We start from the raw sequence: 21,252 nt of genomic DNA on the forward strand, positions 1-21,252 counted from the left end.
CCAATGAAGACAGTATTGAAATTGATAATGTGAAAGTGGATTGTCCCTTATATCAGGGGTAGGCAACCTTCGGTCCTCCAGATGTTTTGGACTCCATCTCCCCTGATGGGTCCACAACATCTAAAGTGCCAAACGGTGCCTACCACTGCCCTAGTGTTATCTGTGCAGTGGACCAATTGCCAAACAGTTTGAAAATGGTTTAACTTGTAACAGTGGGATAGCATCAGAGGCCTCAAGGCACCATAACCACCACAAACTGTAGGACAGCATCATAACCACCAAAAGCAGTGTGCTGTAATGCTGAAAAGATGGTAACTCATAAGAAGTCTGTGTCTGGTACTTATGATTTCTGCCTGTACTGCAAAGACTTGGTTATCACCCACAGTAAAATGACACTGGCTTTTGGCTTACAATAATAACCTAGACTAGAGCATAGCTGAAATCTAAGAGAGTAACATGTTATGCTAAATGAAGTGTGTAAATATTCTGATCAGCTTTGAAAGACCAATATAAATTATATATATTGACATGACTGTTATAGTGCAAAAAGAGAAACTCTTGCTGAAACAGAGCCAGGTTAGTATTAAGGCAAGGATTAGGCACTGGATGTTAACTGGTTAAACATGGTTTGCAGCACTAGTTACCCCACAGATTAGATATGTTGAAGCTAGCCACCAGATCTTCCTCCCCCCCCCCACATATAAATATCTGCAGAGGTAATTGACAGGAGGAATGATATCAGCTGCTCTTTTAATTAACTAATAAAGCTGTATGTGGTATGGCACAAATATACTGTGACCAGGAACCGATAACAGAAAACTGCTAAGAGTCACTTAACCAGGCAACATGTGTACACATTTTCTAGCCAAAGCTGCAGAGCAAATTAAAGAAATATTTGCACGCAATATTAATTTTCAGCAATAATTTCCCTTTAAGGAAATCAAGAAATATTCGTTAAAATATACTTCCTTGGAACAGGGATGATAAAGTTCATTTTAATGTTAAAAAAAAGAGAAATGGGGAAAAAAAACTAAACAAAAAATGAATGAAAATGTGCAATTCTGACAAATAACTTTGTATTATAACTCCCAGGCATAACGCTGTGACTGTGATGTGTACAGGTAACATCCACGTTCACAATCACTGATCTATAGAATAACCAGTTATGAAGCATTCAACCCCAAATACTATTCAGCCATATATGTTGTTTTTATCTACTGATAATGTGTTTATGTAAATACATTATAATCCAATAATCTACTTCATATTGGTAACGTATAAAACCCATCTTTAAAAGTAGGTAGGAAAAATTGTCTGATAAGGTACTAATCTGGAACAATTGCATGCTTAAGGTTATAACAAATGCTAACTGGCTTTCTAATTCAAACTGGGCATTCGTGACAAGCTGCAAACATAGGTGAAGTCCAATGTTATGACAACTTATAGAGTTAAATATAAAAGATTAAAATGAAGTTTATTGATTTAGGTGCTTCCATCCTTTATACTTGCATTGTGTTTTAATCCATCTAATCATTGTGGCTGTTCAATCAATCACTTTTGACACCTGCATTCTTAAAATATATCTTGGAGAGAAAAATTAGGAAGAGGATCCAATAAGACGCCTTGAGAGAAAGAACAACAATTACTGGAGATTCTAAACAGGAGGTATTACAGAAAGAATTTCCATTATCGGATTCAGAAGATGGATGTTTAAATGCAATTAAGATCTTGGAAACCTCACCTTGCACTAATTGGCAGAAAAAAAACAATGAAAAACAATGAATCTCTACGGGATCAACTACATCATTCAGCTAATTAATCGTAGCTGGTGACTGACATTGTGTAAACTGTCAGGCAGTCCCAATTCTCAAGCTAAAAAGACAAACAAACCTGAAAAGGGAAATGTCCTATCACATCTCTTCGGTCTTTAAAATGGGCACACACACAAAAAAAGAATAAAAGTGTATAAGAGAGCCAAATGTAGATTTGGATGGCCTTCCTTACCTGGGGGTAGATTCATGGGGGAACTGCACACTATTTGCATAAACCTCTGCAATTTGCACAATGTTCGAATGTGCAGAACACAACATGTGTAGTCGAACCTTGAAGATAAAGCAATCAGTGTGATTAAAGAGAGTTCAGGATAGAGGACAGGTAAATTAGCACAAGAAGTCCCCATTAGAAAATATGCAATTGTGTCTACATAAAAAGTTTACATTTCAACAAAACCAAGAAAATGACAATAGAACAGACTTATAGAAAACAGTAAGGCTGTGAGATGTGCAACCAAAAATATCAGACACAACATGAACATTGATATATGTGCTAAATGTGACCCAGTGCAAAAATATGTTTTTTTTGTTTTTAAATCTGTGTTTATTAGATATATTTTTTTTAAGAGATAGATTGTCAAAGAGTAGAAAAGAAAAGAAGAATATTGCAAGACACACAGGTCTCCTTTGCAAAAGCATAACATATTACAAAGTGCTAGCTCTAGATTAAAAGCAGTAAAGGAGATCGAATACCCCAACCAAATTAATATTAGAAAAGTGGCAAATTAGCATTCCCCCCCCCCCCCCCCCCCCCAGCAGTCGGCCTGTCAATGAGACCACTTTGATGTGCCACATTCCCCTAATTTGCAAAGAAGGCTCCGTACGATGGTACAGTATGAGAGGTTACTATGTGGAGAGATCTCGTTACCCACTACCCAAGTGAGAGTTAAATGTAAAGGAGAGCTGGTCTATGATAGAGATAGAGATATAGATAGAGATATGCAGAGAGTTGATAATTGATACAGTCTCCCCAGTTATAACCTGGAAAAAAAAAAGTCTATAGAATGTCAAAATAAGTACAAGTCAGAAAGTAAGAGAAAGCGGTTAGATAAAAGGGAGAAGAGAGAAGTTAGATAAAGCAGACAGGATAGGGAACTTTGGCACAGGTCGGAGTAGATGCCCTCCCCCCAGTCCGCCATCGATTCCCTCCGTCCATTCCTCAACTGCTCTGGGTCCCAGTCATGTCTGCCATTAACAAAGTATATGGTTTTATATGTGTGTACGCAGCCCTAAGACACACAAACTCAGAGATCAACTAATATGTCCAGTGTGGGTATAGAATGAGAGTATATATATTTTGGGATGACAACGCTATCTCAATCCAACAGTGCTGGAGGAATTCAGGCTTCAAAACTCTGGCCCAATGGAACCATGTCACAAGCTTACAGCTTGAGTGAGAGCTGCAACACTGACATGGAGGGGAAGGTTCTGTATAAAAAGCAAAGCCGGGCAAAAAGTCTATAAATGGAAGCATCTCCAGCAACATTTCGTGTGATTGCTGCACCAAGAGAGGTCTCTTGAATTAAACATATTCATTTTGTCATTAGTACATTGGGTGATAACATGGCCCTCTCAGGAGAAAGTGTCTATACACGATCATATAGACTAAAAACAAAATACAAACGATTACAATTAAGCTGGAATTTTTCAATAACCAAAAACATAGCAGGTGTTTTATGAAATAAAGGCGTTTGGCTAATGCTTGGTTCTAGAGGCACGGACACGTCAGTTCCAAGATGACCAACTCCACCATGAAAACAGACAGGTCATGAATGGAAATTACTGCTAAAGATGCTACAACTTCTTAAAATAAAAATATCTGCAAGGAATATTGCATTAAAGGACCACTATAGTGCCATGAAAACAAACTCGTTTTCCTGGCACTATAGGGTCTTTGGGCCCCCACCCTCTGGGTCCCACTCCTGCCAGGCTGAAGGGGGAGGAAGGGGTTAAATTCTTACCTTTCTCCAGCGCCGGGGACTCTCCTCCCTCTTCCGACATCATCCGAACGCGCATGCGTGGCAAGAGTCGCGTGTGCGCATTCAATCAGTCCATAGGAAAGAATTTCTCAATGCTCTCCAATGGACGTTAGCGTCTTCTCACTGTGAAAATCACAGTGGGAAGCCCGGAAAGCACCTCTAACGGCTTTCAATGAGACAGCCACTAGAGGCTGGATTAACCCTGATGTAAACATAGCAGTTTCTCTGAAACTGCTATGTTTTCAGCTGCAGGCTTAACCCTAGATAGACCTGGCACCCAGACCACTTCATTGAACTGAAGTGGTCTGGGTGCCTATAGTGGTCCTTTAAGTACATCATGCTAATAACAGACCAACTTTAAAAAAAATAAAAAAATAAAAAGTGCTGAAGGGTTTTAACAAGCCAAATATATACTTGTGCACACCCCCTACTGGTTTTCATAATATGTTTTATTTTTCATTTAACAGTGCATTATTCCATTTGTATAATCTCATATACAAATAAGATTAATTATTTCTGCTGGGAGTGTTCACCAACAAACAGTTCTGTTTGATGTGCACAGTGAGAAATGCATATTGGGGAAGAAATGATTATCAATGTCAACATAAAGAAGCTAAGACACCCACAATAGTTTAGACCTAGTTATATTTTACTCCAGATAACCAGTTATACTCACTTCATTTCTTGCTTTTGGACGATCAAGAAGAACTTTCAATGCAAAACGTTCTTGCGTTGTCTTTTTCATACAGACTCTGGGTGAAGAATGGTCATTAGTAGCAATATTAATGAGACAGTGAAAAAGAGCCAAAACTGATGGCACACGGTTTTACCAGAACTCTTCCACCTTAAAATGCATTCACAATACTGAAAGTCCCGTATCAGATAATTACCCACCCAGATGTGCCCTTTGTCTATTCTAGACGCAGCATCTTGCTGCTAAGCCTACAGGCACTTACTACTATATGTATGCGCCACCCAACACATTATTGACACCTCCCACCCTTAGACTGGGCGTAAAAGGGCTGAATAGGCTTTCAAAAATTAAAATTGGGTAGCTCCCACGTGTTAAAATTGTTACTTTGATCTATGTTATTCTTGCGTTGTAATGCCGAACACATGTGATAATGTTATCATCATGCTGCACCTACAAAAATAAAGGTTTCATAAAAAAATGCATTCACAAATCACCCATGAGGACTTCTTGTGGATTTTGGAAAAAAGGTGCAAACAGTGGCTTTTGTATCCCTTTTCTATGTTGGTTATGTAGGTTTTCTTCTTAAAGGACCACTATATAGTGCCAGGAAAACAAACTCATTTTCCTGGCACTATAGGGCCCTGAGAGTGCCCCCACCCTCACGGTCCCACTCCTGCCGGGCTGAAGAGGGATAAACACTAACCTGTCTCCAGCGCCGTGTTCCCTCGGCGCTGGGGACTCTCCTCCTCCTTCGGTCGGCATCGGCTGAATGCGCATGCACGGTAAGAGCCGCGCGCGCATTCAGCCACTCCATAGGAAAGCAGCCTCAATGCTTTCCTATGGACGCCGGCGTCTTCTCACTGTGAAAATCAGTGAGAAGCGTCTCTAGTGGCTGTCAATGAGACAGCCACTAGAGGCTGGATTAACCCATTTGTAAACATAGCAGTTTCTCTGAAACTGCTATGTTTACAGGAGGCAGGATTAATCCTAGATGGACCTGGCACCCAGACCACTTCATTGAGCTGAAGTGGTCTGGGTGCCTATAGTGGTCCTTTAAGTTTTTCCTCTTTTCTCAAGATTAATTATTTGTTATTTTGCTCTCCAGATGCATATTGCCAATTCTGGCATTATGTGAACGTTTACTTGTGTTTAAAATACTGTAAAATGAATTATGTATTTGTACATATTGCTCCTATTGTAAGCCAACATTCTTATGGGGCAAATACAGGTTCTAAGATCTTACATTTTAAAAATTGCTCTTACTTTGGGTTGCTAGCTTGCAGTGGGCCATAACACAATCATGTTTAACATCTTGAGCAGAAAAAGGACTACATTTAAATGTGTAGAAATGTCAAACAGATCCGATATACAAGGTATATTGGAGAGAATGGCATGGTATTCTATTTCTATCTTCTTATAGATACAAAGCACTGTTTCAATGGCAGAGATAGACTGGAATAAACATAACATGGCCATTATGCAGCCAAGGTGCTATTGTTGGCCCACTCAAAATCAATGGTAGTATCAGAGCACAGAAAAAGAAGTAGTTTGCTCTTGGTATAAATAGATGAAAGCCAAGCACAGTGATCTGGGACAGTGTAACAGGAGATTCAGAGCACAGGATCTATTTGCTTAAAGGTACAGCAGAAGCTGATCATAAAAAGAACAGGTGCTTAGAACACCCCTAATCCCACTGTCATTTCTTGCTGCCTCTGTAATACAACCCACGAGGGTGGTCAATCAGGAAGTGGGAAACCTTGAAGTTTGCCTTATTTCAAGTTTGTTGCCATTTTGTGTGCATGCCATCCTCACATCTCATATTCAAAAGCATTACCTATAATAAATTAAATGTTACATTTTTTTAATTTTTTTTTTTTTTTTTAACTACAGTCCTTTAAATATTGTCAGTAACTAATCTGCATTAGGGATATTTCTCCCTGTACCAAGAAACAGCACTTCCGCTCCACATGCAAGATGGATACATGTTGATAGTTACACATAATTATGTTAATTGTGCTTTCAGGAAATAAAATGTGTATACCTAAGCCATACACTGTTCTGATAGCTTACATCTTCACTTGTCACTGCTGATTAGCTAAACTCAATAACACAGGTGCATCATCTTTAACCCCACCTAAATAATGGTATATAAAAGCAGGAGAAAAAAAAACAATAAAACACGTTGGCCTCAATTTACTATTTGAGGCCAACATTTTAAAATATATTTTTTTAAATAGTTAAAAAAATTATATATAAATTTTAAAAAATATATACCAAAATATTCAGTTATTTGAAAATTTTATCCCAAAGTATTGGATATGTCAGGTGGCCAGCTAGATTTCCCCCAGATAATTGTAGTATGGTCTGGAAAAATGTGTGCAAAAAAAAAAAAAAATGGAACCAATTAAATTACTAAATATGGGGTCTTCCATACAGCCAACAACCATTTGAGGTGAGATACTTAAATAATGGGCAAACAGTGCAAATTTATTCAAACTAGCAAATCCAATTTGCTGAACAACATATCGATAAACTTGCCAACAGTGGGCCAGAATGGACGCAGTATCAATTATTCTATATTAATACATAATAAAAGTGAACTAGTGGATTTACTGGATCCACTAAACAGGTTACAGATTTTACGTTAGCAGTAGTAATACTGGTGTCTTAAAATGCCTTCTACCTTATTTTGGGAGTGAAGCTCATCACTAATCCTTTATCCTACTTTTCATTTTCCATAAGCACGGGTTATTATAGAATAAGACTGAGAGGACCTTTTCTACTCCTACACCTACCAAGATTTGTTTTATCATTAGAAAGGATTACAATAATTTGGAGAAAAAGCCAACTGTTTGCACATTCGCCCACTTACAGCAAATTATTACGAGTTTCTGGGTTCAGAGCCCAAGATCTATTGTCAGCTTTCCTAGGCTAATCAAAACTTCAGGAAGAAATACCACATGATGAAAAAAAAAAAAAAAGCTGCTGTAAAAATTCTGGCATAATTATAAAGAAAAGAAAAAAAAGTCCTTAATGAAAACATTACAAAAATATACATAAAACAATTCTCCTATAAGTCCAGGTTTCCAGTCAAAACCAAAATAACTTTACCTTACAGGACCACTGATACCAGCACCAAGCTTCTGAGACCAATTAATTTGGTAGTCTTCCAATATGGACGTTTCCTACATTAAAAGAAGAAATAAAAAAGTAAAGTAAGAAAACAGAAACACGATCTTATGGAGTACTCAATTATCAATTTACTTTATAGGACGTCACAGACCCCCTATAATGATTCTGCCATTGCGGAACTCTGAGACAGCCCTCTTTCTACAAAAATAAATACAATTATAAAATCCAAACTTGTTTTTGCCTTTTCAGTCCCTAATCATAGGAATTTTGTGTCATGCTTTCTATTGAAGCCTACTACTTCTCTTTAGCATAATACTGCATTGCCTGATCCCCTCTATCTTAGTGCAGGCACTGAGGATACACGAGCAGAAGAATTCCATGTGTGCCTGTATGCTTTCTGGACAACATAACATTGTTGCATTGAACATGTTATACTGCCGGGAGGTTTTGGTGCAAGAGATAAAGCGTTCATGAAAGTCAAAGACTGCAAAACAGCGGCTAATCGCACTGCGCCTCGACTTCCTGTGCAGGTCTTGGGCATCCTGAGGCTATCACCATTGAGAAAAGAGAGTGAAGTTACATCCCTTTTCCACTCACTTCTTTCAGTGGGGAGCTAGTAGCTAGAGAGTTAACGGAGAATGTCAGTGGTACCCAGTCTGAGTCTAAAAATTAGATTTTTAAACCATCTTCAGCTGCAGAAAGAGAAAAATAAAAACATGTTCTTATACAAACACACACGCGTTTCTTAAGTGGCCTTGTATATAGCATGCAGGAGTTCAGAGTTCAAAGTCTGCACAGCATTACATATTGCTAAAAGTGATATTGAAGCTCACGCCGCTACATATGTGAGTAACTGACTCTAGATTGCTTGGTTCTACCGTTGACTTGAAAGCACAGACCATTAGGTAAGAAGTTAAGGGATGGTGTAAATCAGTGACAGATTCTGCTATGGCACTTGACCTGACCTTGCATGTCTAATACACCCTGCTCCTCATATTAACCCTTAACCCTTTCCTGTGCAATTTGGCCAACAGTGCTAATTACCCTATCAGTGGAATGCCTTTCACCTTTCAAAACCTAAGCAGTAATAGTCAATGCCAAGATTCTTCCTGCCAATCACAGACAACTCCTGTTAGGGGGAAATATATATTGTAGGAAAAAATAAATGTAACCACAATACATACATATATATATATATATATATTGTTGTGGTACATATACATATATATATATACACACACACACTGTAAAAACTGGCTTGGATCGATCGTCACTGTTAAATCTTCTTAATTTCTTCTTCTCTTCAGTTGATTGATATATACTTCTTTTGTATATATAGTCTTGGGCCAAATTTGCACGCGACATTAATATATGTCTATATTAATGAAAAGTACTAATACGTAATCTGACTTACGGTTTCTTCAGGTTTATTCTTAGTTACTGATACATAATAAAACAACAAATGATGTTACAGGATAATGGATTTCAACAGCAGATGGTAATTGCTGGACTTCTGAAGGGAGAGTTACATCCTTACATCTTTACATCGAGAGAGAGACAGAGAGAGCCAAGAGAGAGCCCTCGTGTCTCTTTGTTCAGTTACTATATAGAAGTGCCCATACTGACGTCAGAGCATAACTCTAGCCATATAAGGACAAAACACCCAAATCCACATTCCAGAGCTCTCAGACAAAGAAAGCCTTGTGACTTATACCATCTGTCACTTATGTCAATCCACACATCCATATATAATCAATAGAAACATAGAATATGCAATATTCTACACATACACGGTAGGTAATCGTAAAAATCGCTGTACCTAAATAAACATCAGTCTTATTCTTGATTTTGTTTATTGCCAAGGACAGCAGTGCCTCTGTCCTCAGACATATTAAACATTGTTTTATATAGCTGTAACCTCCTCTATTCCTTGCATTTAAACCTCTCGTTGTGCTTTTCATCCTTCAGTACATATCTGAAAGGAATTAAAGGGGCCCTGTACTCCTCCACCCCACCCTTGCCACCATGCCCAAATGAGTATTTCATACAGATAGAACTGACTGTGTTGGGATTTCAACTCAGTCATAAGCTATAATGAGACAACGTTGGACTACTTTACCTCAGTATTTTTCCTCCACCTGACAAAGCTTGACACTGGGCGTGGATACCTTTCAACAAGGTTGTCATTTCCGACAGCCATCACCAGTGACGACTAGAGAAATTAAGCTCTCTTCCTGCTGTCTCACGGAATTCTCAACAGACCTTAGCACTGTACTCACATGCATGCTCAAGAGTACAGCAGTGACAATGGCTGCAGGCAGCTGATGCGCAAGGAGCATAAGAGGAGCGACAGGAAGAGGATGGCAGCTCCCTCGAGGGAAAGGTTCAGGTAAGTCAATTTTTTTTATTTTAAATCAGATTTGCTTGCCTCTCCCCCTCCAAAGGTGTCTTTGAAAATGATGCAAAGTCCCCAGACAGTTTCAGATCCACTTTAAAGTGCTTGATGGTTTGACTACAATCTATAGAACAATTTGGTATTTTGCTTACCCTTTATTTTTAAGTTTTTTTTATTTATTTTTTTTTAAATATTCAAATCAAACATTTCCAAATCCCAAAGCAAATTCTAAAGACACAAATTTAAGATGATGGGATCACGTTTTTGTTTCATATTTCCAATGCATATTATACTTGCTTATTTAGAACAGATTTTGTAAGGAATAGTCAGCCACTGAGAGTGCTGGTTTTGCACTTTTTAAGGCATTCTGAGAGCATTATAGAGGCAAGGGTATTTCTAACATTGTAGTATTTTCATAAATATTTAGATGCATGCCCTCTCCCTGCCCTTCATTCAATAAAGCATTTTAATCATCCCCATGGCTCATTTCCTTGCTGGGGTTATCATTACAGATAATCTCAGCCAATTCAATGTTTTCCCATGGGGAAGCATTGTGAGGCCAGTGCGCATGCACGGCAACTGCCACTCTGCGTCGATCATCATTTCATTATAGTGATGCATTGACTCAATCGATCTCTATTAAGTCGCCGAACTTCAGTCCTGCGAAAACACATCTCATAACTGATAACGCACCCCCTATACATATTTAACAGTTCAATGAGACGCACACCTAAATCCTTTCACCTCACTTTAGAACTCCCAACTGACACACAGAAACACTTTAACCCAAAAACCTAGCCTCAAACCCCAAAGCATAATCCTGAGCAGATCCCATTCATGCTCTCAGAGCAAGCTAGATAGTGAGGAAGCACTGGTCAGAGATTTTAGAATACCCTCAAAATGACGTGTATACAAGACAGAGAAAACATTTCTGGGTCACCACAGCACCTTGAATTCTTCCAACCCTGAAAAAAATATAATCATCCTTACTTCTGCCCTGCTGCTTAACAAATGTCTTCAAACAGACATGCCAGGACCCTGAACGTTTTTCATTTTATTTTATTGGATAGAAATTAGGCACCCCAGGTATCTCCACAACAAGTTTAACACATTTCAGAAAGCGTTTTGAACTTGGAAAGCAGAGAGTGAAGATTAGGGATAGACACCAAAGGAAAGATACCAATTAAAAGATGTAACACGTGAATAAGCTCAATAGGTAAAGGTGTGCTCTGATACCGATGATGGTGGTTAAATGCCTGATCTAGTGGGCGAGGGGCTTGTAGTAAGGGAAAGGAAGAATAACATCGATTGATGCTGTTAAGTTAGGAAAAATCCTTAAGAATAAGAAGCATTAGTGTCTACAACCACCGTAGCAAAGAGTGTAGAGAGTGGACTGCCCACAGAAACGGATAGCGAGAATTAAAAGAATATTGTACCATAGAAATTTTCTTCATAGAAATTTGATTAGCAGCCTATGTACCATGCACAAATGCGTATAATATTGCCTAGAGCCTCCAAGACAAATACCACGTTCATCCAAATAGTCTACAAAGAGTAGATGAGGCCAAATACAGTTTCATTAAGAACATTTACAGCTTGGGTTCTTAACTTTGGCAGCTGGTAGTCCTCTGGAAGAACAGCAATAGAGTGGAGAGGAAGAGTCAGAAATCTCGCACAAGTCATAGCGAATCACATAGAATCAGATCATGAGATAGCCGACCATCGGTACTAATTTGGAAATTTTATAGCTTTATCATGCAAACCTGAGGTGCTTTTTAATTTTATTTTTTTCATATCTATTATGTATGCAGCTGAGTGCCAATTGCCAAGTCAGTAAAGAAGGCAACGACAATAGAGAGAGGTTATGCGTTTTTCTAATCAGGAATTGACAAAGGAGTTACAATCTGTAGGTCAAAATAGCTGAATCTGAAAACGTTAGCTCTTTTGGGATATAGTTTGCAATTAACTTCTCAATTCTCTGTTTAGCAGAAAACCCTGACAGCAATTTGATTACGTGAGTTTGTGGAAGAGGAGAATAAAGGAGTTAAGTGCTGTGGAATGAAGATAGTCAAGCAAGGGGAAAAAAAGAATGTGTAGTCCCAGATAGACTCCAAAGACCCAATGATAAAAAGGTCGACATGGTCAGAGAAAAACCGTTGATATGATTTGTAATGAAAAGAGTGGCAATTACTGGCTGCAAGGGTACGCAGAAGAAGAAAAGTTCAAGTCCCCGTCCAGGAAAAGGCCCAACTTCTGGGCAATACCAGGTGACAGACAGTTTGGGGAAAAAGAAAGAAAAGTCGAGAATGGCGGGAGTGTATACATTATAGTCTGGGGTACCTGCAGTCTGTCGTTCCGTAAATGTTTCCCTTCTGTATCTTTATCAAGGGGGAATACCTGGAATGGAACAGAGGAATGGATCAGTATGGAGATGATGTTATTACTGGTGTGGCTCGTCAAGTGAAACTGGGTCACACGGACCCCACTTCAAATATTACAAAATTATATTCCCTATTTCCCTCCATTACTAAAAGGGTTGCCTTTCCTCCACATTCATGATGCAACATAGCTGTAAGTCAGAATATATTATTTTAACTGTGCATAAGAAAATTACATGCATTATACACACACACACACACACAATCAATGATCAAGAAAGCATTTTTTTTTATATCAGGCTTCTGTTATAGCTTCAGGGTTTTCATGAGTAAATATGAATAGCTCTAGGTGCTGGCACTAGGTTGCCAGCTAAACTATAAACTCCTGTGTTTGTGTCATATGCTCATCTCCCCCACAGAAAGCTTTTGAAGCATGCGGATTAGCAGTCACATCCTAATTTAGTAAAAGTTCATTACCAGAACCATTTCCCATTATCTGTAGCAAACAGAGCATCATTTTCTATTGTTTCCCCCTCACCTACAGTGAGGGCATTTTTATTTATTGGGGCACAGTGCTAATATTGAGGGACATTCTGATGGTTGATCGTTTCCATGGGGATTGCTCTATATTTAGTAGCGGTGTCCCTTTAAAGTGGGCAGGTCACCAATTTTGGCTAGCATTTTTTTATACATATACATATATATATATACATATATACATATATATATATATATATATATATATATATATATATATATATATACATATATACATACATACATATACATATATATATATACATATATATATATATATATATATATATACATACATACATACATATACATATATATATATATATATATATATATATATATATATATATATATATATATAAAATAGCAATTTATAACTGGAGTAAAATGTTCTAAATTATTTGGACAAATCTGAGCAATAAGATGCATAATTTAAAAAAGATGTATGACACATGCTGGCATCTAAACTGAAACACCAAATATGCTCAATGCAAAAGTATTTACAAGCAAAACATGATTCTAACTTGACAGCCTAATAGTCTGAAATCCCCAAGACTATTAAAGATATACCAGAAAACAAGGCACTGTGCCCAGACTGGTGTTCCAACTACTATTACATTGGAAAACCAGTCTGAGCCCAGTGCCTTGTGTTTTGCCATTTATTTAATGGTCTGGGGGATTTCAGAACATTTCAGGCCAATTCATCCTTGGTTAAGGGCTGTTACAAGAAGTCAAGCTGGTCTTGTGAGACTGTAGGTAAATTAACCCAATACAAAAAGGAATTGAATGCCTCTTCAGTTGGTATTTGAGTATATGGATGAGCGCTCAAATGTTATCAACTTCACAGGCAAACAACGTGACAGGTTTTTCATTAGAAATAAAAGCTCATAACGGGTTGACACCCCCCATGGCAAATCAATATGATCTTTAAAATATTTTATGGTAGGAGCCATATCCCTATATAGATCACATCAAAAATAATACTAATACCAAAGGCGACAGAATAAACAATGTTTAAAGTTTATATTACAGGTGTCCTAAACGCTATATCTTCTAAACATCAAAAAGCAAATCTAGAGAAAGAAAAATTACTGATCATCAGACTAAAATAGCGCTTCATTCTCCAGCTCTCAGCTAAAAATCCTGACCCATCTACAGCTGAAAGGGCAGACATTGTTTGAGAACAGTAACATACCTGATCATGAATGAGTTTTCTAAATTCTAATCTCACCTAAATAATTGCTTCACCACTCCACTCTGAACATCTGATAGAAGTCACCTTTGAGGATTTATTTTGGTGTGAGAAGAACCGTAGATCTAATTGATATTGCTGGCCACGCTAAAATCCCAATGGTACTGCTCAGTCTTGATGCACAGAAGCATTTTGATAGGATCGACTGGCAATACCTCTGGGTTTGCCGCCTAAATTTAAGATTTCTATAAAAGGGCCTTAACTTGTCACCATGGGCATGGGTTACTAACATGGGTACAGAATCTGAGAGCTTTCCAATATATAATGGAACACATCGAGGCTGTCCTCTATCCCCTTTATACATGGCGACAGAAGCTGAACCACTGGTACAATCGTTCCAGATATTACGGGTCTTAAATCTGTAATGCAAAACTATAAGATTAGCTTTGTTAATAGATACTTACCCACATAACTTTACCCAACCATTATGTGCTCCTATATCATTATAGCTGTTTCACAGGTTATAAACTCAACCTTTGCAAAAGTTGTGGCTTAAATGTCTGAAAACCTGATGTTGAGTTTGATGCTTTTCCTGAATTTCTTTAGATTATCCTTGTATATTTCATGAAAAGTAGAGAACTCAAAAAAATAATAAAAAATAAAAACCTGATTCAGATTTAATGCGTTTAGTTTTTGTTGACAAGACCATTTTAATTTTCAATATATAAATATACAGTTATGCCACTCCTGATTTTCCACGGCTTTTTGTTTTCCCATTATTATCCAGGTTATATCCATAATTACAAAAAAAAAAAAAACTGATGCTCAGGAGATTCATCTGAGTGGAAAATGGCCAGATTTTTCCAGAAGGGCAATGACAAGAAGAGACAGAGCACCTCAGAGATTTGTAAGGAAATATTTTAACGGAACACAATAGTGTTAGGAATACAATCCTGTATAGCTAACGCTATATAGTCTTTCTGTCCTCATTTAGGCCCACCCTACTATTTGCAGTGTAAAATATAACAAAATTATTTTAAACAGTTCGTCTCAGGTGCCGAGTCTCCCTTAGTACTACTGCATGCTCCTCCTAGTGCAATTTCATCTTAGAAATATCTACTGCACCTTACAGAGGAGCATTGAGGACCGGAGGCGCAGTTGCTGCACTCGCCGCAATCCACCAAACACTTGTCATAGAAAATCATAGAATGCAATGATTCTCTATGACAAGCCTTGACACTGTGCATGCGTGTGTGACTTCAAATATGACTAGGAAGTAACAGTCTTGGCTCTTTTATTCAGTGGGCTTCAAGCCACGCTTTCAAGACTTCTATTAAAATACTTATAGCTGAAGAACAAGATAATGGGGGAAATATTTAAGACACTATAACAACTTCAATAAGATGTGTATCTTTAAAGCAAAACTAGAGACTTAAAGGGACACTATAGTCACCAAAACAACTACAGCTTAATGTAGTTGTTCTGGTGAGTATAATATCTCCCTTCAGCCATTTTCATGTAAACACTTCTGTAACGGATCCACTGGCACCCCGTCTGGGTACCTCCGTTGAAAGATGCTCCTAGCGCTTCCAGAGGACTCCAAGCACTCCACCAGACACCATAAGCACTGCAGGCTGCAGCTATCTCCCTTCAGAACGAAGCAGGAACAAGCTCTTACAAGAGCTCAGTGATTATAGCAAGGGAATATGCCTAGCATAGCAATCCCTTGTAGCAGATTCCCCCAATAAGAGACAGGACTCAAGTTGAGGGTAAAAATAGAACTCTCTGGCTGCTAGCTTGCAGCCCTTTTTATTAGGTGCTCCCATGAAGGGGAGGGACACACAGTAACGTACATTAACCAATCACACAATAGTTACATCCCACACATAGCCCTCCCCTCTACCTGTAAACTAATTATCTGTACACACAGGAAATACAATTATCCTAGGTAGGGAAAATACAGTTTTTACACAACATTCATAACTCCCAAAATATACATCACATTCGCATAAAAATACATATACACAATCAATCCATTCGGGGGAACAACATACTCAAAAATCATACGAATTGGACCAGGGGTTCAAAAGTTAGTACAAATGTGCATTTGACCTTCTGGAAGCATGGTTTTTAGAAGCTCAAACTAGTTCCCCAGAATCCTCTATCCTGGAGACAATGGAGAAGCTGATTTAATTATATCCAGGGACAAACACAGCCTCCATTAAGCACATGTTACCAGCAACCACCAAAAGACATAAAAATACATAACTCCTGTTATACTAAACAGAACCCCCACATTCAACCCATCCCCAGATGGCTTGGATCTGAGCGCTCAACATATCCAAACAGCGTTTAGATGCCACAAACACAGTTCAAACGCCATGGGGTTTAAGTTTCGTATGGGCTGATGAGAGGGCCCATAATCCTGGGGCAGCCCAATAACCCACAGTATGCCCAAATACCGTGCATAAAGGGCCAAATCGCCCAGGGACCGTAGTCACAGGGTAAGAGGCGGGCAAGCAGCCCCCTCCAAACCACAGTGGCGAAGTGGCTTTCGCTACAACTTCCTTTTCAGAGCAGACGTCATGTAGGCAGTGTATGCTGTTTAGGTGCTTGGAGTGTCCCTTTAATGTCAAAATTTGACATATCTGGGCCATTTAGGGCAAATACACTGAAAATATGAATTGTCGTGGAGATTTTTAACAAGTGGAATACAAAAATAAATTCAGAGAATGGGATGTTATTAAAGGGTTACTCCAACCACAATGACCACTTCAGTGATTTGAAGTGGTAATGGTGGTAGGAGTATGAATACACAGAGTTTCAAACTAAGTAATGTGCACTTTTGTACCAGGGGCCGGTTACAACAGGGCACACATGGCTTAGGCAGCCTGGAACGCTGTCAATTCTATGCATATTTTACATTTGTTGACAGCGAGCATAACACTTTGGCAACAGATATGATAATATTCTCCCTTGCAGGCAGAGTACCTGCAAGATGAAGAGCATTCTCCTCTACCTCACATCCGCGGTGCGCTCTCTCCCGCCACTACAGAAACAGGGTTCTGGTTTATTTTTTTCATTCCCTACCTCCCCTCTCTGGCTCAGACTGCGTACATGCACTCTGAGCTGACACAAAACAGTCCAATCACAGGCTTGCATCTGATTGAACCTAAAGCGTGTCCCATGACATCATATAAATGCATGGAAAGGGGACCAAAAAAGTGGATAATTGCTAAAGTGCCCAACAGAGCAGTATGAGATTAGAAATACTTTATGTGACAAAGAGTTGTAGAAAACCTTTAAAGACAGATTATAGATCATTAGCTGAACAAAAAACACCACTCATATAGTGAATCAATTTGCAGACAAAATAACCTAATGCTGTAGTACAAATATACATAACAATTAACATAGTATTTTTAAGTACCACAATAAAAAAAAAGGAAAGACCACCTCAATGTTAAGTAAATTATTGTTCATTGTTATCCTATGTACATTTTGCACAATAGGTATCTACCCTTGGCAAAAGACATACCCTCAAAAAAAGGTGAGAATTGAAACCCTACCGTGTGTAAACACAGGTCATAGCAGGTTCTAATAAACACACACAGAAAAACAATGATTTTCCATACAATTCACAAGAAAAGGCAATATGCTAAAGCCTCTGAAACCCATATTTAAATTAGAGCCCCAGGTTCCTAGAGAGGATATCAACAAATACACAATAAGGGTTTAAACGTGTAAATCAAGGAGAAGCCAAATCATTTGGGGTTGGTCAAGGTAAAAAGAAAGTAAATAGTGAAAGTGTATTGTCATTTATAAGAAATCAGCCGTGAGGTGAAATGCACAAATAGAAACATCACAGATAACATAAAGCTACAATTAATTTATTTGTAAGAAAAGGAAAGTTTAAAAAAAAAAAAGGAGCAGGTATCTTGAATCTTAGCAGTATTCAATGTGCTCAGTGGAGAAGAGTAACTAAATCTTAGATCTAAAATAACCAAGTGGCAATCCCTGTCTTTAAAATTCTCACAATACACAAGTTGAGAGGGCATGCACATACAGAAACTACGGTATACCATTTCAAACACTTCATGAGCTTTGTCTGATGACACTAATAAAGCTTGCCTCACCAGTAATTGGTAACCAGTGATTACTAAAGCATGACTCGTACAGTGACACCTAAGAAAGGTTTATTCACTAAACTAGGACAATTTTGCACAATTTTACATTTTACAACAAAGTAAGTACATAGGAAAAACATATGAACTGGATAAATATTCTAAATGTGGCTAAACAATTATTTTCCCAGGTCGGTGAATAAACTCCAGCAAGCATTAATGAGCAAGCATTAATGGACGCATACAATAAGATTCACCAGGCAGTCTACAACACAACTAACAATGACCATCGACATTCCCTGCATCCCTTGCTGCACCAAACCAACACAGTTCACATTGCTGCACCATCAGCTCCCCTTGAGCAACCTACCACTAACAGCCCTAACATTTAGCTTCCCTGATGTGTCTCAACCTGACAGCAACCCTTTAAAGTGACTCGTCTACCCCATGAACAATGCCTGATAAGCATCAGTCGCTCATCTTTAGCACCTCAGAAAGGAGTAGACAACTTTCGGCATTCCAGATGTTTTGGTCCGCATTTCCCATGATGCTTCTCTAGTATTAGGTCTGTAAGAGCATCATGAGATATGTAGTCCACAACATCTGGAATGCCAAAGGTTGACTACTCGGTTATCGCTATAGACGTTAAAGGGAAAGCAGCCCACAACAGTCTGCTAAAGGGTGCCCATCACTGGCAGACATGGGATTTAAATGCCAGCACATATCTCCCAACTAGCCCTATTTAGGAGGGACAGTCCCTACTTTGCATCCAAATCCCTTTGTCCCTTTTTTTCTAGTAGCTCCATATTGTAGGTGTATCTGAGTGTATAACACAGCTGCACAGCAATAATACTCACAGTAATGTGTCTTTACACTGTGCAGTTAGGGCTCTTCTATTTGTTGGACAGTGACCTGTCTTAATGACAATGGTAGATCACCACTTACTGAAGAACTACAACTACCGTGATGCTTTGCGAGCTATACCTTTGGGAGCTGCAATACTACAATAGCTGAGTGTCTAGTTGTCTGTCGGCCAGCCCAGTTATAATGTAATGCGTTGTCTCACACACACACAGCAGACATGTCTTTTGTTGACACAATACAACATGTCAAAGAATGGCCGGTAAGGGGCAAGCAGTCTCCGTGGGTGTCACACAGCCGCACCATGGCTGGCCAGCTATAAACCCAGGTGCCGGCCATCCCCTACCTTGATGGTCTTATCCATCTTGTCCACGGCGTTAGTCTGAGACATCCCTCCGTGTCCACCTTCCAGGGAACTGCACAGGGTCAGAGGTAAAAGCCAAACATGAGGCCGCCGGCCGGCTCTCCCATCCAGCGCAGTACAAGGGAGACTAAGGACCTGGAGACAGCAGGGCTGGCTGAAACCGGGTGTAAAAAGGCCTCCTCCAACTACAGTCACTGCACCTCCTCTGATAGATGGCTACAGCGATGCCTGATACAGACTGCAACCCCGATAAGAAGACACACCCCAGGGATCAGAGCTGTGCTGGTGTACGAGTTTCACAAATGTATTGTATTGTAAATAAACTAAAGGGTACGTGTAGTGTGAATACATGCTGTCAGGGGAAAGAAACAGGCATATATTGGGGCAGCGTAATGCGAGTGACTGGGCTGAGAGGACCCCTGAGCGTGCCATTCGCAGTGGGCTTTCCGAGACCCAATCGCTTACTGTTAGTGGGAAGAGGCAGCCATGATAGGTATGGGCAGACAGGGAATTCTTAATTTTTATTTTTTTTACAAACTTTATTAACACTTAAAGTATAAAGATAAATATATTTTAATGTAGGAGGCTGTGCTTGTAAATTATCAGAAAATGCCACATATTCCTGTAATGTAGCTCACTATATAGCTATACTTAGTGGCATGCTGTTTCCATAATAGCACTAATTCTTTATTGTGTTTCCTTAGCAAAAAAATTAAAACCACAATGTACTGTAACTAGACACTGTTCACTAACTTCCAAAATGCATAAATCATGAGGTAGAATCGGAAAATAGGGGGGGGGAGGGGGGGACTGCCCAGTTTCCCTTCATGAAATATAGTTGAGGTTTCCCTTCATGAAATATAGTTGAGGTTGTCACACATTTTTAGTCATGCAATTGGTATTTATTTGGTTACTTGAAAAAATTATGTGAATTGCAATGAGAATTGTAATGAATTTAACAATTCTACAAGCTATAACCACCACCTGGCTATTTTAGTCTGAATTTTGCAATACTGTTTACAATTACCTCAATTTACTATACCGATTTGACTATTTTTATAGCTACAGAGGTATAGCTCCTCCCACTCCTAACTTACACAGGAACACCTCCTAATTAAACAATAATAGATACTCCATCTGTGGTGGAATCTCGGTAAAAATAAATTTAGTAGGCCGAGATTACCACGTGGCATGTGTACGTGCATATGCTGACGTATCGATCAGTTGGTTGCACGAGGCAAGATACGATCAGTAGTGTACGGAGCATGTGCAAGAATACAGGATGTAGTATTCCCCTCCTCCATTGTGCTGGTCAAGCAGGAAGTTAATTCTTATTTGTGTTGATTGGTTAAGAGAATGTGCGGGTGGAGCTTAATATGGGAGGAGTTATGTGCCTATATAAGGAGCCTGCACTATTGTCCGGGGCTCAGAACTTGCTGTATTTTGGTGACGCTAGTCCCTCTGAGTCCCGATCGGTGATCCAATAAAGAATCTCTTCCTTCCTGAAGAAACCTGTGTCCATCTCTCTGTGCTTGGCTTCCGTCAGTTTCTCCGGTATCATTTGGTGCGTTGGCCGGGAAGCTCATCGTTCAACGGTAGCTGAGAGGCAGAGGCGTGAGACGGTCTATCTTTGCCCACGTTCTCTACGGCTGCACCCCTGAACTTCTGCGTGGACCTCCCTTCGTCTCGGCGCCACTGGTCTGTTGTCCAGGAGATCATCGGCCTCTACGTGAGAAGTGCTGGGGTGTCCCCGTCGATGAGTGT

At 39.2% G+C, this 21,252-nt stretch overlaps 1 protein-coding gene across 2 annotated transcripts in view; it reads right to left on the reverse strand.

Annotated features, from left to right (window-relative positions):
* The window catches only part of MAPKAPK5 (MAPK activated protein kinase 5), a 49,253-nt gene extending 29,615 nt beyond the window's left edge, over window positions 1–19,638 (reverse strand). Inside the window, exons 1-5 of one of the 2 annotated variants that reach the window (XM_063454226.1) lie at window positions 19,471–19,638; window positions 12,373–12,429; window positions 7,617–7,690; window positions 4,488–4,563; window positions 2,005–2,102 (exon numbers count right to left, since the gene is read on the reverse strand). In XM_063454226.1, the coding sequence (XP_063310296.1) occupies window positions 2,005–2,102; window positions 4,488–4,563; window positions 7,617–7,690; window positions 12,373–12,429; window positions 19,471–19,515 (350 nt within the window). In that variant the 5' untranslated portion in view covers window positions 19,516–19,638. The remainder of the gene's footprint in view (window positions 1–2,004; window positions 2,103–4,487; window positions 4,564–7,616; window positions 7,691–12,372; window positions 12,430–19,470) is intronic. The other variant, XM_063454227.1, reaches the window with a different exon arrangement.
* Between the last annotated feature and the right edge of the window lie 1,614 nt (window positions 19,639–21,252).

Source organism: Pelobates fuscus, chromosome 5, assembly GCF_036172605.1.
Source record: "Pelobates fuscus isolate aPelFus1 chromosome 5, aPelFus1.pri, whole genome shotgun sequence".
NCBI lineage: Eukaryota > Metazoa > Chordata > Amphibia > Anura > Pelobatidae > Pelobates > Pelobates fuscus.